Genomic DNA, 26456 nt, shown 5'->3' with positions numbered 1-26456 from the left:
GCCATTGGGAGTGGAACGGTCTGAGGCGATGATGGAATATGAGATGAGAGTGGCATTGAGCGAGGGTATTGATAGTGCAGCCCCCGACATACCCATCAAACTTGTTGCCTTTGAGGCCTGACCTGAGGGCGTACGGCTTTGTTGAGAACGTCGCCTAGGAGTTCTGTACTGTTGCCGCTATTGATAGCGCCCTTGGCCGTAGCCCCGTTGATATTGAGCACGCTGTGGTTGTAAGCGTAGCGTCTTTGCTGAGGATAAAATTTTTCCCCTCCTGTATGGGGGAGTATAAATGTCCGAGGTTCTAAGTGTAGCTCTCGACTCCTTACTGGAGTGAGGGACCGAGTCGGTTGAGTCTGGTTGTGTATCAAAGGGAAGGTCCACGATCTTCGCCTGTAGGTCCCTCGAGATACCCGACGTCTGGGGCCAGGATTCTCTATGCATGACCACTGCTGTAGCCGTTGAACGTGCCGCCGTGTCCAGGGCAATCTGGGCTCCCGTCCGCGATGCTGCGTAGCCCTCTTGAACAATCGCCTTTAACACCGGCTTTTTGTTTTCCGGAAGTGAATCCATGAGGGGAGTAAGCCCGGAGTAAGTATCAAAATTATGGTTTGCTAGGTGTGCCCATAATTTGCCATTCTCAATCGCAGGATAGGAGAGGAATGTACCTTCCTGCCAAACAGCTCTAGCTTCTTAGCATCTTTGTCCGATCCCCCGATTTGTACTGAGAAGCCTTTGACCTCTGCTGGGACAACCCGACCACCAAAGAATTTGGTTGTGGGTGACTGAAGAGGAACTCCATGCCCTTTGTCGGGACGAAGTATTTCTTATCCACTCTCTCATTCGTAGGCGGAACAGAGGCCGGAGTCTGCCATATAGTAATGGCTGACTCCAGAATGGCTTCGTCCAGCAGAATAGCAATTTTGGATGATGCCGGGGGTCTCAAATTTTTCAGGAGTTTGTGATGTTTCTCCCGCACCTCTGCCGTTGGAATGTCATGCGTGAAAGCCACCCTTTTAAACAGCTCCTGAAACTGTTTAAGGTCATCCAGGGGAGAGACCTTCCCGGTCGCCATGGCCTCGTCTGGGGAGGATGAGGAGGAACCCCTAAGGTAAACCTCCCTCAAACCCTCGGGTTCCCGCGGGCGAAGACACACTTGTTCGCTGGAGGATTGTGAAGGAAAGTCTCGGGGTTCTAAAATTAACTCCCCTTGAGACAACTGTGTTTCCGTCCCCGATCGGGAGCGCCCATGGGGGTACTAAGTGGCCGGGGGGGAGGGGGACCTGCCCCTGGGTGCAGGCCTGTGGTTTGTCTGAGTCCAGCATGATAAGGACAACCATGGCAGCATGGGCAAGGGTCCAGAGATGGAGACCTGGACCACTCACGGGGTGTGTACCCCCGATGTCTGGGAGAGCGAGACCTCCGCGACGACACCGATAGAGGTGCAACTGGCTTGTGATAGTACTCCAGGGGATCCAATCCCAGAAAATGGTGAAGGTGGCCCAAGCCATGATGACATTGGTTGGAGGAACGGAGAAGGTGGTTTTTGTTTTTTTTTTCCCCCTTGATGGGCCGGTGGAGCGTGTGTATCATGGGGGAGGGCTTGGTGCTAACAGCAGCGCAGCCCTGTCCAGAGATGGACTGCAGTGCCGGGTTTTTGATGTTGCCTTGCCCCTCCGCTGCGGGGCCGGCACTGCCCTCTCCCCTGCCGGGAATCTCGGCCCCACTGTTAGTGCCGTGCTCGGCACCGTCAGCTGCGGTGCTGCACAGGTATCCCCCTCCGGTGCCTCCAGGCTCCGTGCCTGGCACCCCTGCACCGCTGGTGCTGTGGGGGTCTGTGCCGCCTGTGACGGTGCCACCGCCTGAGTATGTGGCCGGTAGCTGTGTGCTCTGCTCGTCCTGCTCGCTGCAGGTGCACGGCAAGGATCGAGCCAGGGAGAGTTCCCTCCGTTTCTGCACTGAGGCGGGGTCAGAGTACAGTGAGAACGCGGCTGGGTAGCCTGTAATTCCCCCAGGTGTCGGATGCCTTCGCTATGCCCCACGGAGGCCGGCATAGCTTCACGGCATGACTCACGCTGTGTAAAACCTGAAGAGGCCATTGTGGTGAGTCCTTTATTGTTAAGAGGGTACTTAGCACTTAATCCGTGCCTTTCCACGCCAAAGAGTGATCACCGGCCTGCGGCAGCGGGCGGCCTAATGGCCTTCACGTCCGCTCTTTTCTTCTTTGCTCTTCTCTTTTTCCTTTTTTTGCTGGTGTTCTCTTTGTCTTTGCTTTCTCTCTCTCTTTTTTTTTTTTTCTTTTTTTTGTTTAATAACCAAAAAACAACAAATCACACGTGGAAAAAAACCCCTAAGTAATCTGACTCTGGCCTTAGCCTGAGTGGATTCCATATGCAGCTGATGGCGGTTGAGAAGGAACTGGCGGGGACCGGATCATGCACGCGGCCGGGGGCGTGCAGGGGGGCGGCGCGCGCCGGCGCATGCGCGATCCAGGAGAAACTGTTAGAAGATTTCCGATCTGCGGCGCTGGGCGAGCCCGACGCCTATTGTGGAGCACCCACGGGGGACCACTCGAAGAAGAACAGATATTTTGGAACATAAGCTTTCATGGGCAATGACCTGCTTCGTCACTCATGCATCTGATGAAGTGGGTCTTTGCCCTCAAAAGCTTATGCTCCGAAATATCTGTTAGTCTGTAAGGTGCCACAGGACTTCTTCTCATTTTTGAAGATACCAGGCAAAGGTGCCTTACAGGCAGGAGATATGACACTGGTGAAGAACCACATCTCCAGTCAGTTACTTGTACTTCAACAAACTCTTCTGGAGCAGATGAGGGAATCTGAGGCACTACCTCAAAGCACTGCACCTCTTTACTCCTGCTCTTCCACGAGCCAGTGAAGACAGATTTTATTTGGAATATGATATGCTCTATGACATGATTTCCCAAATTGTGGGGAGTGTCCCCCTGGGGGGCATAAGGCAACCCAGCCCCTGCCCCCACCAGAAGAAAGAACTAGACTTTGCTACTGGCTCTCAGCCCCTGCCATTTTACATGGGTGACCTGGTGCAGCTGCTATAAAAATTGAGCCTCTGGTAAAGACCCACATGAAGCTAGCTGCCTTCTGCAAAGATGAGTGAGTGTAGGTTGTGGGAGGGCTGAGGGTGCCTGGCTCGGGTGAGGGGGATAGGGATGGAGTAAAAAGTGTGGGCTGGTGGTACCTGGCTTTGTGGGATGGGAGAGGCTCGGGCAGGTGGCTTGTGGGGCTTATGGGGCTCAGCTGGCCGGCTGGCTTGTGGGAATCAAAGTGCTTGGGCAGCTGGACCCAGCATCGCAAGGTTCAGGTGGCTCAGGCTGCCAGCTGGCCCTGGCAGCGCAGGGCTCAGGCAGGTGTGGGGGCAGGTGGCTCCAGCAGCACAGGGTTCAAGCGGTCTGGACTGGCAGGCAGATGGCTGGCCCCAGCAACATGAGGCTTGGGTGGCTCAGGATGACAAGTGGGCAGCTGGCCCTGGCAGGGTGAGCAGCTCAGGCAGCTGGCCCATGATTTAGGCTGGTAGGCAGGCAGCTTGTCCCAGCAGCGCAGGGCTCAGGCAGCCAGTGGGATGGCAGGTGGCTGGCCCAGGTGGCTAGCAGATGGGTGGGTGGCTGGCCCCACCAGCAAGGGGCTTCGGTGGGTGGCTGTTGTGGTCAATGCTGGTGCCTGGCATGGGGCTCAGTCAGCTGGGCAGATGGAGCTTCATGAGGCACCTTCAAGGGGCCAAGAAAAACTATTTATGCTTATTTTTAATTTTAAACAACATTTTTATATCAAGTTTGTGTTTATTTTAAGTTACAAATTGAATTTTTTGTTGTTAAAAGGGGGTTTTGGATGATGGTAAAGAGGCGGCGAGGGGCATGAGGGTTTCCTCACAAATCAATAGTGAGGCATGATGCCAAAAAGTTTGGGAACCATTGCTGTATGATGTCAAATGTGGAGAACTTCAACCTAACAAGGGATGGGCACTATCACATCCAATAGGGATGATAACCAGACCTATCTCAGATAGTAAGATGTCACTGGCATCCTGGAACACCTCTCTCTGCAGACTGGCCAGGTTTCTCAGCTATGAAACCATGTGTGATGCGCGTAAAAAATCTTCCCTATGAATTTGCAGAAGTATCCATGCACATCATTATCCATCAGCACAGTACAAGGGTTGTCTCTTGTGTACATAAAGAGCAACTTAGTAAGCAGAAGTATTGCAAAGAGGTCCATATACCGAAGAGGCCGTGAAGCCACGCCAGGCAGGAATCACCAGAGTTTGTGAGCATGTTCTTGTTTGCTGTCAGAAAATTTCTCTCAAAACATTTGTAGTAACATTTTTAGTACATAAAATTTCCCAACACAGAAAACAATGTCTCTGCTTGCTCTCTGAAGTAAAACACTGATATGACACTCAGAACCCATGGACCTTAATGGGAGTTTTGCTGTTGATATCAATGGGCCAGGATTTCATTCCATTTGAAGTGGAAACATTTTACAATATGAGGTCTATTAAGAGTCCAAAAAACATACCACATCCTTTCTGGGGACAGTTTTGTGACAAGTGCTTCTTAGAGAAACTGAGGCTACATCCACACTACGGTGTAAACTCGATATTATTAAAATCAATTTTATAACGCTAACTTTTATGAATTTGACTATCCTCACCTCCCTAAAAAGTTCCCACAAAGTCAACTTATTGTTGCCCCACACTAAATGGCCAAACATTGACTGTTGCAGCAATGCATTTTGGGAACCTATCCAACAGTTCCCTCAGCCCTGCAGTATTCTGGGGTTTTTGCTGGCGCAGTATGGAGGGAAAAAATGCCCTGGAAGTGGTTGTGAGTATGTGATATCATCTTCCCACATTGCATTGCCCTCATTTCCCTCCCGTGGAAAGCTATTTAGTATCAATGACCCCTGAAAGATAATTTTTTCAGAATGAAAGAAGAAAAAGTAGGAAATCCCAGGCAAAGGCAAACCAAATAGGCTGGCTTCAGAAGGTGTAGTGTGCCAGGCAGGGGACTGTCATACTGCCCTGGGATCACCCAGGTGACTATGCCATTTCAACCGGCACTCCAGCCACTATCCCCACCCTTGAAACTAGAAACATCCTCCCTGAAAATATACAGGAACAGATTACTGCTTGGGGAAAGAGCAGGATAGTGAAGTCAAGGAAAGTGTAAACCTTCACAGCTAAAGCCAACTCCCTCAGGCAGGGGAAAGAATACAATTTGTGATGCAGGATTTCTGGCTTCCCACTTCACTATACAGACTTGTCCAACATGGGGTGGGGAGCTCACCAAATTTTCACATGCCAGAATGACTCTGTGCCCTGGGTTCACCCAGGTGTCCGTGTCATCTCAATCGCCCTTCTAGCCATTTTTCCCCCTGATAGAAAGCACCCCTGCCCAGGCACAAGAATCTGATAAGCCAACTAGTGCTCCACGCATGGGATTACCATACTGTCCTGAAGGTTTATCCAGGTGACCATCATCTCAACTGGCCCTCCTGCCCCTTTTCTCCCACCCTGAAAGCACCCCAGCTTCTGAAAATATTTCAGGGACAGATTACTGCTTGTGATATCCAGCCCGCCAACGTTCTATAAGGGGTGTCATGGGGTGTGTGGGGGAATTGGCTGAAGCGCCAGCTGAGAGGGTCTCTTCAGTGTTGCTGGTGCAGGGGGGCCAGCCCTGATTATCTGTGACTCTGGGGATCAGCCCCCTACCCCCCACATTCTAGAAGGTGTGTCATGGGGGTGCAGGATATCACAAGCTGTAATCTGTTACCTGTCAACACCTTGCCCCCAAAATATTTGCCACAGAAGGAAAGACTTTCCCCTCTGCAACAGCAAGCCCTCGAAAATCTTTCCCACCTTTGGAGCCCTCATTGCAGGCAAAACAGGACATGGTGTTGTCTGGCAGCATGGTCTGTGCTGCACTGCAGGCACATGCTTTTATTGGGTCAGCGGCTAGCCACATAATGTGGTTGGGCACAGGATAGACCCCCCACTGAATGGTGCCTATGGGGAGGGGACAGGAGCTGCCCCTGTACAAATGTGACCTGCAGAAAAGAAATTTCCTCCGCCTCTCATACAAGCATGAGCCCCACAGCCTAGTTGCCCCTGTGGGGCAGTGGGGCAAGGGCCACTGCCAATGCTGGGGAAAAAAAAAATCTCAGCTTCTCCTGCTGTATCCTGTGCAGGGAAGAAGCCATCACTCCATATTGGGGCTATTTTTTCATGCCTAGATGCAATGGCTGCGCTGATAAGAGAGAAAGAAGTTTCTCAGCCTCTCTTACAAGCATGACCCCCCTGCTTAGCCACCACAGGCTTTCTGGTGCCGAATTCAAATTCGTGGGCTTCCGGTTATGTACTTCCTGTGCATCTGGAGAGCAACAGAGATGGAAATGGCCAGAGCAGACAACCATGGGCCATTGTGGGATACACAGGGGACACCTCTGGAGGCTAATAAAGTCAATTTAAAGCCATGGCATTTCCATAATAGCCTTAGTTTGAACTTTTAAATTGAACATCATGCTACATTAACTCGCTTTGCAGGTGTAATATTGATCTTATCGCTCCCTAAAATCGATCTAATGATATTTACAGTGAAGACAGTGATATTGTAAAGTCGAGCTAACTGCCTTAAAATTGGCCTCATAATGTAGTGTAGACATAGCTTAACTGGCATAAGAGCTGAATCCCTCTGCATGAGCTTTCCACCTCATAGTGTGTGCTTTCATGTTTACCACAACTGTGAAGCCTTTCCCCACTTCTGTAAATGACTCTCAAGCTAACACAAAAGCATAATAATGCTAGGGCCTTGCTCAACCCCTTTTTCCGAAAAAAATAAATAAAACCTCAGACCTCTCACTAGTCATCATCGTTCTCGTCTCTTTTGGTAGGAGAAGTGAACTTGAGAAGATTTATGGCAAAGCAACTTTTGACAATACCTACAGTCCTCAGATTTTCTTGACATTGGCCTCAAAGTGAGAGATTAAACCAGCATAATTTGTCAGCTTCCTACTGACAATGGACAAGAGCCAGGAGTTCATAGAGATTTTATTAAGTCTGTTCACTGTCTTGATACTCCTGAGCATGAAATGTTGCTGGCATGGTTATGGTACCTATCAGTGGATGGATGGAGTGCTTCTGGAGTCAGTCCTGAAGTTAATGTTGACCAACAGGTTCATCTATCCCAACAGGAGGCTTATCAGAGGTGACATCTCTGCCCTCCTACTTAGAATGTTTGTGAAGTAGCATGGGGTCAAGATGGTTCCATTCTGTTGATAAACTACATTTCATAACTATACTCAGGGCAGCAATTGAGGGCAATGTGCTGCTTCCCTAAGACACTATAAACAAGAAATATCACAAAGCAAAAAGGCTATCTACATCTAATCAATTCATCCCTCTGAATTCTAATCAAAGGCAACTTAGTATTACTAGAGGCATCACACCTCATTGCTCTAGCCAGACAAATATATTTGAACATTTTGAAGTGAGATTAGAAGCAATAAGGCACAAAAGAATGTTATTCCTGAGGAAAACAATTAAGGGAAACGTTGAAAGATGCTGAAAACACATCTGAAAAATCAGAAGCATCTGCATAGTCTAGATCCTGACAACTCTTTTTTTCCACACTGATAGAAGCAGGAATGTGCCATGGACTGGTGATGTGGTTTTACGACTCTGAAGCTATAGCATTTCTTGCCAGTGAGCTGGTAAAAGAACACAGCCAGAAGTCTTAATCTATTTCAATTTGTATCTTTCCCTGAATATAGATTTTTTCCACTGAATGCAACAGGTAATTTTAGAAGTTTCTTTTTCCTTAGCATTAAGAAGGTATTTAAAAATGAAAGGGGATCCATAACCTAATTTTTGTTTTATTTCACAGTAAGTATTATTTAAGCAGTACAAGTGCAACAAAATTCTGTACAGATGAGATACCTTTCTAGACAGCACATCAGAGACAACTTTAAACAAGTTTTTTGCAAACTTGCACATTATGTTTACAAAAAAAAATAGATGTCCCCTTACCTGCACAAGTTCATTTAAGACCACCGCATCAAAACCAGAGAGATACTGCACATAATATCTCTGCATCACTGGTCCATATTTTCGCACATGAGCCCTGAGCTCTTCCATGTAGAATATCAGTTCAGCTATGTGCCTTAGAAAGCAAAGAAGGGAAAAAAGTATAAAAACATATCCCTCTTGAAAGAAGTCAAGAGAGAGCCCTGTTTCACTCTAGTGAAAACTTGTTTACAAATGATTTAGAATAGTTTATTAGCTTTAATCTTTTACGGCTTTCTTTTTCAAAAATCTTAATTTTAGTGGAGACTTTCACTGAGAAGGGAGAACAAAGAAAATACTGGTTTTACTTTGTAGATCTGAGCTTCTGTAAGGAAGAAAACCAACAGGACAAAGGGTGAAAAACATGATGCCCTGGCCACAAAGTAATGCTTTTAGCCCTAACTACTGTCTAGAGAAACTCTCCTCTACCACTTGCACGCTACTTAATTTACTAATCAAATTAACTTGTGAAATACGACTTCAGCACAAAGACGACACTTCCACATTGAGACTCCTCCCTACTAAAAGAAATCAGTTTACAAGGTAAGATCAAATTTTCCTTATCTGCTCTGTGCTCACTTATCTGGAAACAGGCTATGACAAGCAGTGCCCACAATAGGTGATATAATACAAAGAACGAAGGAGCAGCAGTATTCAGGTTGGTCTACACTTGAAATGTTATGACAACACCATAGCGCCACTGTTGCACATCAGTGTAGAGAAATGAGAGGGATTCTCACATCTGCATAATTAGTTCACCTCCCTAAGAGGCAGTAAGTAACTCAATTGAAAAATTCTTCTGTTAACCTAGAATGGGTAGATGACATAGTAGATTGGTGCGGAGCTAGTCTACAGAAACTAAGGCACTCTGCACTGGACTGGGAAAGATGGAAGGAAATAGCGAGGAAGGCATCAGACACCAAGGGCCACTGCTCCCATGATGGTGGTTGTTGTCGTCTCCCATGGAAGGTCAAATTGTCTTATCTGCCACTCAAGGGTAGGGAACACCACTAAATGATGCAGTTGCACAGACAATTTTTTTGGCATAGACCTGATTTTAAATTATGACCCCCCCACTACTCTGTAAAAAACCGATCCATTAAAGTTCTAAACATCCACTTAATTTCAAATGAAATCGTGAACTGAGTGCCAGGCAGTTACTTTATAGATTTAAACCATGGAGATTTTCTGGTCTACCCAAAAGGCAGTGATTTTTCTGCTGGAAGCTGTCTGGACACCCAATAGAAGCTTCTTCAATACATATGAAGAGATCCTCTGCTAGGATATAAAGCTGTTTCCTCATGCTTGGAGCTACTGAACAGAATAAAAACTGACTTGCCAAAGTAACTAGAATTTTAAGGTCCTAATATAAAACTTCAACAAGACAACCTATGTTATGACACACAAAAGATGAAAACAAGGTATGTTAATAGTAATTTGTCTGATTTTAAGAGATCTACAGTCCATACTGCAAATAAAGCTAGGGATTATCCACCTGTCACCTTACTGAGAGAGCATTAGGAAACTCCCAATATTCCTGTCCAAGGTAATGATCATAAGGAATGGTTCCCTAAAACAAGTAGACGGACACCAAGATTTGAGAAGAGGAACATAAATCCACCCAGTACTCTAGTCTCCATACAAGAATTACACGGACCTCATGGCATATGCTCCACTGCCCTTAGACCTAGATAGTAAAGGGCTAGACACACAGGACAGCACCCACAGAAAGGCTTCTGGTGGCTCCTCAAACACTGAGGGCCAAGGGAGACACATTTTGCATACCAAAGATGGCACAGGATTAAGCTTCCGCCCTCCAGGGTAATTTTTCCTAGGATAGGCAGTCAGTTTAATGTGAATTTCTCTCGGTATTAGTATTGAAGGGATCTGACAGCCAATAATATCATTAAGCTTTTCTTTTCACAAACCAGGCATTTACATGTAGTTTTTCTAGTATTCTATGGACTTGACGTCTAAGATTTGCTGGAGGAAACGTCTTAAGGTTAACAATTAATGGGCACCAGCATGGTGCTTTTAAGATCAGATCTTGTCTCATTTTCTCTCTCTCAAAACCTATGGAACCAAGTGAATGGGATATATCAGCTGACTTGCCTCAGTGACCTGAGAATAGATAACTGGTTGAATCACCTGCTTGTTTATATATGGCATTTTGTACAATCAGACTTATCTGATTTACCACTAGTCATTTGAACGTCTCCATAAGATTGGGGTATTGATATTTTTACAATACTAAAGTTTACATCTATAAGGAAAAGTATAAGATGCTTGTTTACACAAACTAAGACTAGTCAAAAATTTTCCATGTGAACTGTTGCCATCATCAACTGGGTTTCTGACTAACCTTTTTCACGAAAAGCTCAGGTTTCTGCACAAAGTTTTACACTGAAAAAACAGTTACTCGCTATTACATCTGTTGCTGTTAGAGATGTGTTGCTCATATCTTTCGAGTTAGGTGTGTATGAGTGCATGTGCATGGCAGTCAAAGTCTTCCCTAGCAACTACCAGTCAGGGAGGCCCCTGGAGTGGTGCCTCTGTGAAGCCTATATATGACCCAGCCGTCCACTCTGACAGTGGAGAAGGAGAATGGGTTTTGAATAGATATGAGCAACAGATCTCAAAGAACAACTGTTACAACGGCGAGTATCCGTTTTTCTTCAAGTTTTTGCCGATATCTATTCAATGTAGGTAATTCCCAAGCTAAACCCAGGAAAAGGGTTCAGCGTTATTGTGTGCCTCAAGCCAGGACAGCAGGCCTGAAGGCTGTATCTTGTCTAGATTGCTGCCAAATTGCACAGGGAGACATGAAGGAATGCACAGAGGACCATGCAGCAGCACAACGATCTCCTGGAGAGAGACATGCACCAGGAAGGTGGACAAGGATGCCTGTGCTCACATAGAATGCGTAGCCGCAGGTGGTGGAAAGGCTTTTGCAAGGGCACAACACACCCTAATACAGGACATGGTCCAAGAGGAAGTGCACCACGATGACAGTAGGAGTCCCTTCATGTGCACAGTGATGGCCACGAAGAGCTGTGGTCTTATGGAAGGGCTTAGTCTGGTTAATATGCAAGGAAACACCCATCTTGCATCAAGGGAGTGCAGCTGTTGTTCTTGCTTGGAGCTTTGAGACTTCAGATAGAGCAGAGACAGGAAAATGCCCTGACCAACATGGAACCTGGAGACCACTTTTGTCAAGAACACCAGATGAGGGCAGAGTTGGACTTTGTCCTTATGGAACACCATGTACAGGGGGCTCAGACACGAGGACCTGGAGCTTTGACACCTTACTGGCAGAGGTGATAGCCACCAGGAAGGCCATATTCTAGGGCAGGTAGGAGGAAAGAACAAGTGGCCAGCAGTTCTGAAGGGGGACCCATCAAACACCCCAAGGAACAGGTAGGGTACAGGTCATGACCGGCCAGTGAACCAGCAGGCAAAGTCAGTCCGGGCTCCTTGAGAAAGCACCCCATCATGGGGTATGCAAACATGGAGCAACCACTGCACCCAGGACAGAAGGCTGAAGTGACAGCCAGGTGCACCTTGCTGGATGAAGAAGCAAGGCTTTGCTGCTTCAAGGAAATGAGGTAGTCTAAGACCTGCAGGACGGAGGTAGAGGCACGAGATTGCACTGAATGCACTAGCAGGAGAAGCTCTTCTATTTGGCCAGGAAAGACCTTCACATAGATGGTTTGTGACTGCTGAGGAGGACCCACTGCACTGGACACAAAAAAGCCTATTTGGCAGGTGTCAACCAAGAAGTCACCAGGCCATAAGATGAAGAGACTGGCAGTCTGGATGGCAGACATGACTGTGGTTCTGCATAAGGACTGATGAGATGAGCAAAAACAGGGAAGAGAGATGGGTACTGGGCTGAAGGACGTTGGTGACCTGGACTGGTGCCACGAAGAACACTATTAAGCAGAGTGACACCACAGCAAGACAGAAAGGGAGAAGTTGAAATGAGTACTAGAACAGGGACTGGTGCCGAGAGGTATCACAGCATGGAGAACAGGACTGGAGTCAAGAATGTGACTGGTGCCAAGGAGGAGAAGAGGATCATGATCAGCCTGGAGAGCGAAACTAGTGCTAGAACGGAGACTGGCATTGAGAATAGGACTGATGGGGGATGGAGAACTGCATCAAAAGCAAGATCTGCACAGGGAGTGGAAATGCAAAAAAGCTGAGGCATTTGGCACCAAATAAGATGGACATCAAAACTCCAACCCACAAAGGTCATGATGAGAGAAGCCAGATTGGTGCAGGGAACAGGACCAAGTCCCCAAGCAGGAATGTGGTTGAGGTGCAACCTGCAGACAGAGTCTGGAACTGAAGGACAAGTGTCAAGGAGATGGCATCGGGACCGGCAAGGCATGGGTGCCAAGCATCAGAGTAGGAGGTGGAGCATTCTGAAGATCCAGAAGTGGATGTACCTTCAGTGGAGGCCCTGGACAGCGAACGGGCTCGCGTTGAGAGGATCAGAGATGAGACCATAAAAGCATCCAGCACTACAAGTCAGAACAGTGACACCTCAGACAGATGTGACAAGACTCAGAGCATGCACGAGGAGTCAGGTGACCAAGCAATGGCACCTGGACAGGCACAATAAGTAGTTCAGGCTTACCCTGGGATCCTTGCTGGGGCAGAGGATCTAGTATGTGGTGGGGAAACTCATTTCTATGAATCCCTGGGACACCTGGTAAGTATCAGGCATTGACAAAGGACCAATGGGCACTGGATCACCTCGAGGTGAGTCCAAGAGGTCAGGGTTCTGTGCGTGTGACACAGGGCATCAGGATCTTGGACCTGTGACCGTCTGGTACCTTCTGTGCCAAGGACAGCTCTGTCAGTGGAGTTGCTGCTGACAACTTGAGTCCCCTGGAAGAGCACACCAGAGAGCAAGAACAGTGCTGTGCTGCAGTTTTGGGAGAGTGGAACCCCTTCTTGGAAGAGCCAAAGACGGTATGCTCCATACTGAAGAGGGAAGTGCAGACCCTTGCTGTCGCACCTGGAGTGCCGACTCCATGAGGAGTTGCCGGAGCTGAAAGTCATGCTCCTTATGAGTCGGGGGCTTCAAACTCCTGCAGATACAGCACTTATCTGTTTAATGAGCCACATCCAAACAGTAGAGGCAGGAGCTGAGAGGGTCGTCCTAGGATTTTTTTCATTCCTGTAATCCCCAGAAGGGAAAGGGAAGGAGAAGGGGAGAGACCTTCCCTACCCAACCAACAGCAAAGACTAACCGAATCAAAAACAATGGTTATGCTAAACACAGGTGTCTACAACTATTTACACAGAAAGAGCTAGGGAGCTGCTGCATAAAAACAAGTACTTCACCACACAATAAAACAGCCACCGGGGGTGGTAAGAAGAGAACAGAGGGGTGCTGGGTCATTTACAGGCTTTGCATCAGCTCCACTGCAGGGAGCTCCTCAACTGACCCAAGTGGTAGTTGCTAGGGGAAACCTTCCAACAGCTATGCACATGTGCACACATAACTTGAATAGATATAAGCAAGCACTCGAAGAAGAATCATAGAATCACATAACACTGGAACTGGAAGAATTTCAAGTTTCAGTACTTTAATGAAAAAGTTGAAATTTTCCCATTCTCTTGAACAGCCTTAAGTTATCCATATTCACACTATGACTCCTGTACAAGCAATCTTACATTTTCCCTGTTAATTCTTTATACAGATTTAAATTGCCACACTAAATGTTGTTAACCTACTTATCTATGAAGTCATCTGCACTCTTCTTAGGCATGTTATCTGCATGGCGAAGAAGCCAAATAATTTCATCACGAGCAAAAGATAATGCCATAAATACAAAAAGTGCCTGAAAAAGGAAAAAAAAGTTATTTTGTGCATAGCCATTTTTCCAAGACACACACAAAATTTGGCCTGTTGTAAAACGACAGAAAGAAAATGTAGTAGACTACACACCCGTCAAAAAATAATTACTGCAATTACCTTGGGACCTAGCAAGCCTGGCTGATCAGACAGGACAGTAGCTAGCTCTTTCAGTGCAGATCGTAAAAACTTGCGTCTTTCCCTATGCATTGAGCCACTGTATTAAAAACAAAGATCGACATTCATTATTCATCAATACCTAATATTACTCACTGTATAATTGGTCTGGGAAAGATTTAATTAAAATATAACTGTCAATCTCATTATCTGTAGTTCATATTTCACAAAATTCAAAGAAAATTCAATAACTGAAAACACAAATCAGGTTAAAAACATCACCATTACGAACATATTAGATAAATACAAAATTTTAAAACAATCTATTCTTCACAACTCTTTTCAATTTGCATTTCAACTCAAATGACTAGCCAATTACTTTGGATTCTCATGCACCCCTATACTGTGTAGATTTAAAAAAATATTGGAATAAATACATAAAATAAAAAAATTGTCATTTGGAAATTTGAGCATTTAGTTTCTTAAATAAACCTAAATTTGGTGCATAAACTAACTCATTGTTTCCCTTGGTGATGTATTATTCATAAAACCTTTCAAATCTTCTTTGACGATAAACACAACAACTTGGTATGCAGAATACAGCTGATTACAGTACTATTGAACTTCATGAATTACACGAATACTTGTTACACATTATCCTAATGAAAACACCCCACCAGAGCGTTGTTCTTCATGAAAAGAGTAGCAGGACATTTTCAGGTGGGTCTTAAAATGCAAATGTTGGTCTTAAAATGGGGGAAAAAAGTTGATTTTTAGAAGTCTAATATTTCTTTAAAAGGCAAACCTGTAGATGACTATAAGGATAACCAGTGAACTAGTCTTAAGTATAATAGGCTATCTATCTATCTTAACGGCTAGGGGGAACACTGAATTATTGTATAACCAGGAGTTGAGATAAATGGAGGTGTTATTTTGAGGTAGATTTTAGCTGCAGAGTGGGAAGCAGAAAAGGTCTAAGCACAGCTAGGAGTGGCAGGCTCAGGAATTACTCAGGAGTACTGCTTCACTCAACTGGCCTCTGAGTTATGAGCCAATGAACAGAAGAACTCTGTCCCTCCCTCCTTCCCTTACATATTCCCCTCTGCCTTGTGTAACTCCAGGACCTTGGGCTGTCTCTGATCACCTGTGGCTGGACACGGATCCACAGTGACAATTCTGCAATTGAGAGTCTCCCCCTTTGTTCTGGTCATTAGGAGGATTGTCCCACCTGTAAGGTTTCATGAGGTATTTCTCAAAGAGAGGAGGGAGATATAAAATAAGAGACAACAACAGACAATGACCTACAATGACAATGACTTCTCCATCTCTATTCATAGCAGCAAAGCTGAGACACAAAGAACCATCACTGAACTGGGGGGAGCGGTCTTAACTCGAAGGCTTTCCAGCCAGTCTGGACTGCTGAAAGTTTTAATTACAAGTTTTGATTTCAAATCTTATCTAGTTTGCTAAAATTCTTTGATAGGATAACGAGCCTTGTGGACACGGGAGAAGCGGTAGATGTGGTATACCTAGACTTTAGTAAAGCATTTGATATGGTCTCACATGATATTCTTATCAAAAAACTAGGCAAATACAATTTAGATGAGGCTACTATAAGGTGGGTGCAGATTTCCAAGACCAGCATCTGATGAAGTGAGTCTGTGCTCACGAAAGCTCACGCTCAAAACTTTTCTGTTAGTCTATAAGGTGCCACAGGACCCTTCGTTGATGTGACAACAGGCATCTTCTACGTCGAGAGCTGAGAGTCAATCATTTCTGTCCAGTGCTGAAATAATGGCTGTGAGAGTCCAACTGATGAGGACTGGACGTTGCCACTCAGGTAAGGAGGGGACCAACTCCTGCAGCTTGGAGTAGTTTAGGTGGTCATATCTGGCCAGCCTGGCTGTATAGTTCACAGACGGCAGGACAAATATGCTGGAAGAATAAACTTTGCGCCCCATCATGTCCCATTTCTTACTTGTCTTGTCCCGTTTCTCACTTGTCCTGCAGAGTGTAACAAAAGGATTTGGTTTTGTTACAGATGACATCCACCACTAATTAATTTGGTTGCACATGGGTAAACAACCTCCGCATCCTTAGCCGCCACAAAATTATCATTTGCTGGCCCTCTTGTTAGTGGGAGGAATGGATGCCGGTGTCTGCCAGATGACATTTGTAGGGTCCATTATGGCCTTGTCCATGGGCATCACAACTCTGGAGGAGGAGGGAGGCTGCAGGTTACTGAGAAGTCTGTACTCTTTGACCAGCACCTCCTGGAGGTCCTTCTCCTGGGCCTGGGCCACTCACCGAAATAGCTCCTGGAAAGCCTGTGAGTTGTTTGTCGTGGGAGGCAAAACCGAGAGCACTGCGTCATCTGGTGAAGAGGAATAGTGTAGTGGTCACCTATCATCACCCTCCGAAATGGAATCCTCAGCCCCAGAATGCTGTGATGGTGGGTACGTCACCAACGTGGTGGGCTGTAGCAATAGGGGGTGGTCCCTGGACACTGTGGATGACGACAGCAGAACATGGAAGCGAGGTGAGAGCACCTGCCAAGGTGACCATCGAGAAGCTGGTTCTTGCGGATACAGATGGTGTGTAAACCACAGTGGGAGCAGCTGTGGGTAAGCCATGGTAGATGACACGTGGTCCCAGTTGGAGTGAATGGGGCTGTAGTGCTGTGATGAATTGACATTCCTTCGGTCAGAACTGCCCACTTCTGGGGTGGGCTGTTTGGCTCCTGAACCATGCAGTGAGGATGGGGGCAGCACATGGGAAAAATGGTGCAGCAAGCTGAGTGGTGCCAAGGCTGGCGCCCTTGGCGACAAATCTTCATGGAGCCACTTAGATACTGTGCTGTGCTCCAGTCCCAGGGTCTCTGGCGAAGCAGTGTCTCTGTCTCTCTTTGGTGCCTTCTCCGGTGCCCAGCGAGAGTGGGATGGTGCCTCAGCCCTGGACTTGCACAGTGCGGAGTCTGGTGCCTTCCATGGGAGTGTGGAGACTTGGAGCAGTGCCACTTGTGCTCCGTGTCCATCACCAAGGGTGGGGTTTTAGTTCTCAAGCACCTCTTATGCCCAGGAATACAGGGGGCCAAAGCCAGCTATGTCAATGGCATCAGAGGCACTGAATATTGGTGGCTTGGCTCCAAGTGTGCCCACTTTAGCAGTGCAGGCTTTGACAGTGCCGGGGACATCGCAGCAGTCTTTTCAACTAGCACAGCCTGTGAGGAGGTGGCTGGAGGCCAGCAATGTGCCAGAGAAGGGCCTGCCTTTGTGGAAGGAATGCCAACCTAAACAGAGGGATGCGCAGAGTCTGGACCCTTGGTTTCCTGTGCCCCTTTTTTTGGTGGAGGGCTGCTCTAGTGGTTGAAGGGATTTTTATAGATAAGTCTTGAGCCTGTCTTGAGCCCCCTCAGCACCACCAGCGCTCGCCATGAGTCTGGAGCACTCGGTGCAGGACTGGGTTTTGTGGCCCTCCCCCAGACACTTGATGCAGGAAGCATGGCCACCAGAGGCCAGCATGACTTCTCTGCATGTTGCACATCGTTTGGAGCCCAGCATGGTGATGACACAGCAACCGATTCTAACACTAAGTAAGCTGTTGTTTTTTTAACTTGAACATTAAACAGGAGAAATAATTTAGGTAATAGTAGAAGAAATGATATCTAGTGACCCCATACAGTCAAACTATAGCGGTGCTCCTGTGTCAGCGTCAAATGTATAATGTTTAGTTTAATGTTTAATGTTTAATTCAAAAATTAAAACATCATATTCCATATTTGGTTTGCAAATGTTTTCTGCTTGGCAAAGACTGACGAAATGAACATAAATCTATATTTTGATCCAATTTAGTATGATTCCCATAAACTCATTCTGAATGCAGGAAAACTGCATGGGTAAAAATGTCAAATACTTTGTTCAAAGAGCACTTACATGTTTGCTTGTTTGTTTTAAACAGCACAGCAGGAAATACCTCTCTCAAGCAAGGGAAGGAAAACAATGCCAAGACCAATAAGCATATTATGATAGCAAACTATCATTAACTCAGTATAAGGTTCCATTAAAATGCACTCATGCGATTAAATTTATTACCGTTGTTGCTTTTGAGCTTTTAAAAAAGCAAGCAGAACTCAAATTTTAAAATTCACATTATGTGTGGTTTATATAAGTTACTTACACGTGTGATACAGCGGCTTCTTTGCATTCTCTTATGTCATTAATACGTTTGTTGTAGCTGTAAGTAGAAACCCAGTTAATGTCAACAAGTATTGAAAACAACTTTAGTAAGCGCGAGGGCTCTATGCTCTCCAGAGCATCACAGAAAAGGGAATCTGACGTTAACAAACAGCCCCATGGACAAAGACTACCTTGCTCTGTTTAATGAGTTTCTCGTGTTTGTACGTATTTTGTATTTATCTTGATTATCTGAGAAACCAGACCTATAAAAATCATTAATGTACTGTGATGCCTCCTTCCTCAATGTGAAATACTGAATTTCAGTACATCGTAACCTCCATACTCTAGGTTCCCTAGCCTGGGCACACCTATGATACAGAGAAGTAACCTGCTCTGTGTGCATCCACTCCCACCCAGCTGGGGGAAATGGCAGCACACAGAGCAGCTTCCCCTGAGGATGTTCTCCCCACAAGTAGCATGCAGTGAGGGGGAGAGGTTGGTGCCTGGGAGTGATGGGGGACATGGAGCCACATGTGTCCCCAAGAGCAGGGCACCACAAAAGCACCTCACCTTCATACTCCTGCATGCCCATATCCCACAGTGCCACTCCCTGCTCCCATCCCCACAAAATCTTTAATGCATCATAACCTGGTTCCCAGGATTGCTGAATTAAAAAGGAGGCTGATGTTGCAAAAACTGTTGCAGACAGCTGTCCTTTTCAAGATAACGAGATTCCTATCCTTCCTCCTCCCAAAATACATCCTGTTTATCAATATGAATAGGGCACAGTGATCATGACTCTGACATTGTTTCAAAACCCATACAATACAGTTAGATCAGCTGTCAAATCATTTCTGAATTGACAGGAAAATAAAGAAGGCCCTATTCAAATAAGAATCCTTCACTTCATACACTGAAAAGAAGCAGTTTATGGTATAAGCAAAGGTTATGGCTACTCCACAGAGTTTACAACAGTGCAGCTGCCCTGAGGCTAGTGCAGACTCTTTAAGTAAACAAGAGAAAGATTTCCTGTTGACTCATGTTAGCAGAAGCAGCTACATGGCTATGTCTAACTTACAGGAATTTGTCAACAGTTCTTCCAACAAAATTTCTGTCGATGTACTGCAGACAAACTGCCAAGTGGATCGCAAGTTAGCGAAACAGCCGTCTATCAGCAAAATGGCCAATCAGAAGCACAGCAGGAAGGGCTGTCCAGTGTCCCAGAAGCCCTGTCTGTCGACAGAATGCCGCCCAGAATGCCCAGACCGGCTTTCTCTGTTGACACATTCCTCATGTGGAGCAGGGTACAGCTGTCGTCCTAAGTACTGTGTTCTGTCGACTTACTGTTGAAAGAATGCTTGGGAATCTGGACACCCCATGGGTTTTATTGACAAAATGGCTGTTTTGCTTACAAAATCCGTTAGCATAGACAGCCTACCAGAAGCAGAGGCTTTCCCACTGATATAGGTGCTGGTGTGGACAGTGCTAAGTTGGTGTAAATTACATTGCTGCAGTGGGTGGCTTACTGACCTAATCGGCAGAGTGGGCATAGCCTAAATGTCAAATACTGAAAATGCACATGCAGAACTTCCATTTAAAAGCCAGGTGCAAAGTCTTCTAAGCACATGTTCAAGCAATGGTAAACAAACAAAATCCCAAGAACAAACTGTGCAGCTTTGATACAGTCCACTGGAGATATATGTACAAGGACTAAAAGAAGCTCATAAATGGGTGCCCTATTTAGGAACTAAAGCACAGTGGGGTTTTGTTTGGTTTTGCATTTCTAATTATCGCAAAAAGACGAGTACCCTTGGGCAAAATAATGATGGAACAAACTCAAATGTATCAAAAACTATGAAAGCATGCAATTAAGTCTTCTCTGCAAGTACCAATTTTTATACAAAACATCTCTGTAGTTCACTGTATTTTCAGTACTACACAGAGGATCTCAAGATACACATGACATTCCAAAAATGAGGGATAAGAAAAACACACTGGGGGGGCGGGAAGGGGGGGAAATGTTTCTGTTTCAAGACCTTCCAACCACTGAACAGCTCACCTTTGCAAAACTGTCATGAACATTTACAAGCTCCACATAAAAAAAGTTTGTTTTTTTTACCATAATAGTGATAATGAAACAATCTTGAGGATTTAAACACCTACCTCCCCTCCAACATTTCCACATTCTAAAAAGCACTAATCACAACTGTTATATAATTCGCCTACTGACAGCACAGGGCTAGAATAATCGTTCCTAACTCCATTAAAAGCAATTAGGACAGTTTGCTAAAATAATACATTCATTAAAACACCATACCCTCTTATGTTCACAAACAAGTCTTCTGCAGCTTTGTGAATATGGAAAACTTCATCTCGAAACAGAGACAGGCAAGAACTGCTTTGAAGGGCGAGTTTCCAAAGGTTCAAAGCTGTAGCATCACTATTCAGGATTCCATGGCACAAAATAAACCCAACTTCAAAAGAAAAACCAAAAGGGATATAAAATATCATGGAGCAGAAATGCACACACAACATAAAAACCTGAACTACTGAATGGACTACTGTGGGCAACTACCCACAAGAGTGCATTACCTAACAAATAAATCTATGTCTTCAGGGTGTTATAAGTCTGCTTGTTACTTGTGATGCTACAGATTAACTGGGCTACCCCTCTGACTCTGCCAAACCAACAGATACACACGCAATTGAATGTGTGACACTATCCCTGCCAGCTCAGGACAGAGCAGAAAGACTAGTGGGTCTTACTCACAAAAGCTCATTACCTAATATATTTGTTAGTCTCTAAGGAGCTACAAGACCACTTCCATTTACATGCTAACTGAAATCAAAAAGAGTGTCATCAGGTACTGTAGCGACATCAGGACAACTCACTTATGTGAATGGTTTAGTTCAAAGGAAAGGTTAATGGTATTGTTTTCACTCAGCTGTAACCTGTTGATTGCCATCTCATGTTTTGTACAGCTGTGTAACCAATTAACCCAATCAGAAGAGTTTAGATAAACTTCACTTAAGGTAACAGAAGTTTGTTCTTCACTGTTACAGGTTCCACATCCACCATTAAGCCTGGTGGGGACCTCACGGTCCTGGACAAGAGAATTTGCTGAACCAGGGACGATTCCCTACCAAGACCTCCAAGCTGCCAACCCCCACCCCTGCCACTAGGCTGCTCCCCTACTGTCAGCTGTTGCCTGGGGCCTGGCCTTTGACTGCTGCCAAGCTATCACCCACACCCCAGGGATGCCGCAGAAGCTGGCTTCAGCCATGCTGGGAACACAGCTCTAGCCCTGCACGACTGCCCCTGCAGAACTGCCAGAGGAAGCTGGACCTGGATCCACAGGGCTGTGAGGCAAAGCCACCTCTGGCCCTGGGAGCAGAGTGGGGGCTGCCGCCAGCCTTGTGGGGCTTTTGGTGCACGCCAGCCCCAGTCCTGTGCACCTGCCCACACCCGGGGGGGTTTCCTTTGGAACACAGGCTCCATTGCAGCTTCTCATCCCCCATGGCTGCCAGAGAATGCAGACAACACCCTCCTGCCCAGCTCTCTGGTCTAACAACATCCCCCTTCGTGCCCAAAGAGGGATGTTGCTGGACCACCGAATACCAGATTTAGGAGATCCAACCTATATTAATATTTCCGTTTAACTCCCTGTAACTAAAATTACTCTTTAAAGAAACCTTTTGAAATGTTAATGAAGGACTTAATGTGGGGAAGTATAGCTCAGTGGTTAGACCATAGGCCTTGTAAACCCATTGTTGAGAGTTCAATCCTTGAAAAGACCAGTTAGAAATTGGGGCAAATAGATTAAAAAAATCTGTCAGGGATGGTGACTGGTCCTGCCAAGAGAACAGGGGACTGGACTCGATGACTTCTCGAGATCCCTTCCAGTTCTATGAGATATGTATATCATCATCATATATTTTAAACAGGAAATGCTCATTTGAAAAGACAGAGAATGAACAAAAAACACTTGACTCGGCAAAACGATTCTCCATTTTTTGGACCACTTGGATTCTAAAAGAGTGCAAAATCTGGAGAAGACAATTCCCAGATCCATTCTGCATACTCCAGAGAGCTTTGGGAAACTAGTAGATTACCTAATTGCTGATATCATTGTGTATTTATACACTTTGACTCCCTCGTTAATGTAGTGTGCCTGCTTTCAACTATCAATAACCAGTCTCTTTTCTTAACTATTAAATCTGAAGTTAGTTTACAAAAGAATTGGCTCCCAGCATTGTCTTTGGTGAGATCCAGAGTACCAAACAGATATGTAGAAAGTGACTGATCCTTCAGGATTGAGCGTAACCTGATGTAATTTTTGGTTTATGTGACCATTACCACAAAGTTCAGTGTGTCTGGGCAGCAAGAGAGGCTGGAGACTAACAGAACTCTCTACAACTCCCTGATGAGACTGCTACAGTATTCAAGGAATTCACCTTTGTTACTGGTTTGGTAAAATCTAATTGCAGAATACATCACCAGGCTAGGGTGTGTGCCCTGCTTTGTCAATCTGACCTGAGATCAATACTCACTCACAGTTGTCACCTTGTCTAGAGTAGCTCACTAAACATTTTCCAACACAGCAATGAATGATCAAAAAAATCACCGATATAAATGAATTAGTGGCACTGCTTAATTTATCACTAATATAACAAACAAGTTTACAGGTACAAACTTAAATAGTCAACATTGAAATATAAAATATGCTCAAAACTGATTTTCAACATACAAAAACATGATTTACTAAACAAATGCAAGACTCTCCAGTGTCTAGTTATACCACATGCTACAAAATACAGAATGCTGTAGTAAATGGGCAGTCAGTAGTAGCAAAACAAAAAGAAAAGCACAACCTCAAAGATGTACTTACAAATAATCCATTTTTCCATTGCATCCAGAGAGAGGTATTCACATGGCATCTGTATGGAAGAACAATTTGCAATATACCAAATATACACAGTGGAAAAAAAAAATTCTAATGAATACATTTTATAGAACATGAGGTAGGATTTTAAATATAAATACAACAAACATACTTTTTTTTCCCTGCCTCAGAAAGCCTGTCTGGACATATTATCCTAATATCAAAAACAAAGATGACTGCTTCGGTTCATCATATTACTTTCAATTTAGCTGATCCTTAAACATCAATAAAGTCTTTTTACTTTAGAGATACTGAACTGTCTTCAGGCACGAAGCACCTACTGAATCTAAAATCAGTTCCTAATTCTTGATAAGTGCTGTATACAGTCACGTGTCTCTCCAGTCTCTTAAGCAAAATAACCTGGTTTTGAAAACTTTTTATAATCTCAAAAAGCACTATCATTTAGAAAATTAAACTTCCAATGCACAAGGCAATGCAAAAAATTAACCAAAGCAATGCAGAGCCTTTTAAAAATAGCTCACTAATAAGTTAAGATTTTCTGAAGGGACTAGTGACTTCGAATGACTATTTTTGAGTGCCCAATTTGGTACCCTATAACGGGGTGATATTCAGAAGTGCTAAATGTTCACCCCAAAACCAGTGGCATCCAAAGTTACTGATCCCTGGGGGAAAAAAATCTTGAGCCTGATGTTGTTTTCCCAAGAACCCCCTAGATACTACTCTATTCCAGCACCCTGAGGACCCAACCACAGTAGGTCAATATTGTCTAGCAGATTACAGTTTACTGGGCTCTTTAAAGATATATATACACAAGTCCCTCTCCTGCCCTCCCCATCCAATAAAATCCAAAATATTTTCATTTAGAGGGCAACTACCAACAATTGGGAATGGAGGTATGCGAGAAGACAAAGGAAGACTTATGATTAAATAGGTAACTAATTCCATTTGGCACAACAAGTTTAATTTTTCAAATATTAGCAAACTGATTAGCAAAAATAGCTCAGAAGAGCTGAATTCTTGTCAGCAACTTAGAGAGAGGTTGAACCTCTCGTCTGGCACCCTCAGGACCTGACCAGTGCTGGACAACAGAATTTGCTGGACCACAGGAGGTCATATTGTCTAGCAGCATTACCAACACTTCAACTACTTACTGGGCTCTCAGAAGACATTTAGAGGTAAATTACAGCTAAACAACAGCACAGAACACTAGAGCTAGGACTGGTGGCTGTAAACAAACTTTATGGGACCATGGAAAACATGGCTCCACCCATAAGTGGTTGTCCAGCTATTTAAAATCATGTTGGATTACGGAGTTTGCTGGACAAGAGTTCTGGATTAGAGAGGTTCAATCTGTAGTTAAATTCAATAATATATAATCCCATATAAAATATATACACAATAAAATTATTTTACAGAAAAACTTATTTAATATTTCTGTATCACTCAAGGTAAAATGTCATACTGTGTCCGACTGTGCAGGATTAAGCATTGTACTTGGGGCACTGATTAGGCTTAATAGTTGTGCATTTCGCCACTGGTCAGCTGACAAATTTCTTCGGGGATAGACCATCTGAAGTGAAATTAGAGCATCTGAAAGAGACTGGGAAGTAAAAACAGTGCTTAGTTATAAGAACTCTTTAAGACCCAATGTTTTGTTTTTTAATTGAGCAAATATCCAAGATATTCATTGTATGTCTTCTTCTACAGTCATAATATTGGATTGTTTCAAACTATTCCACCTCATTAGCACAGTATTCTGTTCTAATAGCGATCAGCTGCTATCTTCAACAGCTTGAACAGCTAATGATATTAAGCAATCATGAAACTGTTGCTATTTTCAGTTACCAGCTGTTCAAGCTAAGAAGGATATTAAAGCCTTGATTTACACTTGCATAAAAACTAATTAACCACTAACAATTTGAAATTTTACATACATACCTGCACAACTGTCTACTAAAATATTTATATAGCTCAACACTTTATTAAAGCTTGACCTGAAAAGCCTGTTTCCAGTCACATTAAAGAAATGATGTACAGGTTTTTTAAGTAATGGAAAACTAGAACGTGGTTTTAAAATAGAAGGAATTAGGGTAGGTGATATTAAAGTAAAACGAAAATGTAAGAAAACACAGGATTTTTATTTTATATATAAATCACGAGTGAACAAAAATGAAATTGGACTCAGGTTGTTTATTAGTTCACCTATACAGGCAGGCACTCTTCTTTGAGAGGTCACCCCTGGAGCAGAAGCAAACACCATTAAGATCATCCCTAACAGATGTTTATCTAATCTGCTCTTAACTCCAACAACAAAGATGCCACAACTTCCATACGCAATTTATTCCAGTTCTTAACCATCTTGACTGTTAGGAAGTTTTTCGTAATGTCCAATCTAAGCCTCTCTTGCTGCAATTTAAGCCTACTGCTGCTTCTCCTGTCATTGGAATAATTTCTCTCTTCTCCTTGTAACACCCTTTTAGGTTCTTGAAAGCTGTTATGTCCCCTCTTTTTCCTTTTTTCCAAACTAAACAAACCAAATTCTTTCAGTCTTCCCTCTTAGATCATGTTTTCTTTGTTCATTTTTGTTGCTCTCCACTAGACCTTCTCCAATTTCTCCACATCTTTCCTGAAATGTAGTGCCCATAACTGGACACAATACTCTAGTTTAGGAATCAGCGCATAATAGAGCAGAACAATTACCTCTCACATCTTGCATACAACATTGCTATAAGGAAAACCAATTACTTGTCTTATCCATAGATTAAACTCACTTTTTCCATCTAGCCTAAAAATCAGTTATAAGTACTACAGGGCTGAGTCTTACTGCGTGTACATATGTATGAAAGCAGCACACTGGGGACCTGAATCTGACAGAGAGGCTCTATACTACAAATGAATAGAAAGTTATGCATCTGTTACATACTCAAGAATCATAACCAGTTTTGTTTTACTTTCTTTTCTTGGTGGACAGAAGAGTGATTTGTCAAAGTTTATAAAAACTGTCTCTCTTCTGCTCATGTACCTGCTAAATCAATACTTTAATTCCCTAAAGATATTTTAATAGTAGTCTTATAACCTGTAAATTTGTTTTTACATACATGCTTCTTTCAACCAGCAGTGACCATGAATATGTGACAACAATTCAAACATACTTTGCTGTGAGGCACGAATTCCTCCATCATCTTCTTTAAAGGATTCTCATAATCCACAATCATCTGTCCAAGGCGTGGATACTCTCTATCACTAAAAAGCACAACAAATATAAATTTACCTACTGCAGACAAAATGAGGTGAAAA

The 26456-nt window shown here is 44.3% G+C and overlaps 1 protein-coding gene across 1 annotated transcript in view; it reads right to left on the bottom strand.

Moving 5' to 3' along the window:
* The window catches only part of NCKAP1 (NCK associated protein 1), a 185609-nt gene that overhangs the window by 97464 nt on the left and 61689 nt on the right, over positions 1 to 26456 (bottom strand). The window contains exons 6-13 of the mRNA XM_075000608.1: positions 26312 to 26402; positions 24622 to 24759; positions 23145 to 23193; positions 20573 to 20729; positions 18257 to 18313; positions 14084 to 14180; positions 13843 to 13949; positions 8059 to 8191 (exon numbers count right to left, since the gene is read on the bottom strand). Of these exons, the coding sequence (XP_074856709.1) occupies positions 8059 to 8191; positions 13843 to 13949; positions 14084 to 14180; positions 18257 to 18313; positions 20573 to 20729; positions 23145 to 23193; positions 24622 to 24759; positions 26312 to 26402 (829 nt within the window). The remainder of the gene's footprint in view (positions 1 to 8058; positions 8192 to 13842; positions 13950 to 14083; positions 14181 to 18256; positions 18314 to 20572; positions 20730 to 23144; positions 23194 to 24621; positions 24760 to 26311; positions 26403 to 26456) is intronic.

The sequence above is a fragment of the Carettochelys insculpta genome, chromosome 8 (assembly GCF_033958435.1).
Source record: "Carettochelys insculpta isolate YL-2023 chromosome 8, ASM3395843v1, whole genome shotgun sequence".
NCBI classification, from domain to species: Eukaryota; Metazoa; Chordata; order Testudines; family Carettochelyidae; genus Carettochelys; species Carettochelys insculpta.
Note: the sequence above shows the minus strand (reverse complement) of the source record. Positions and strands in the feature narration are given on the sequence as shown.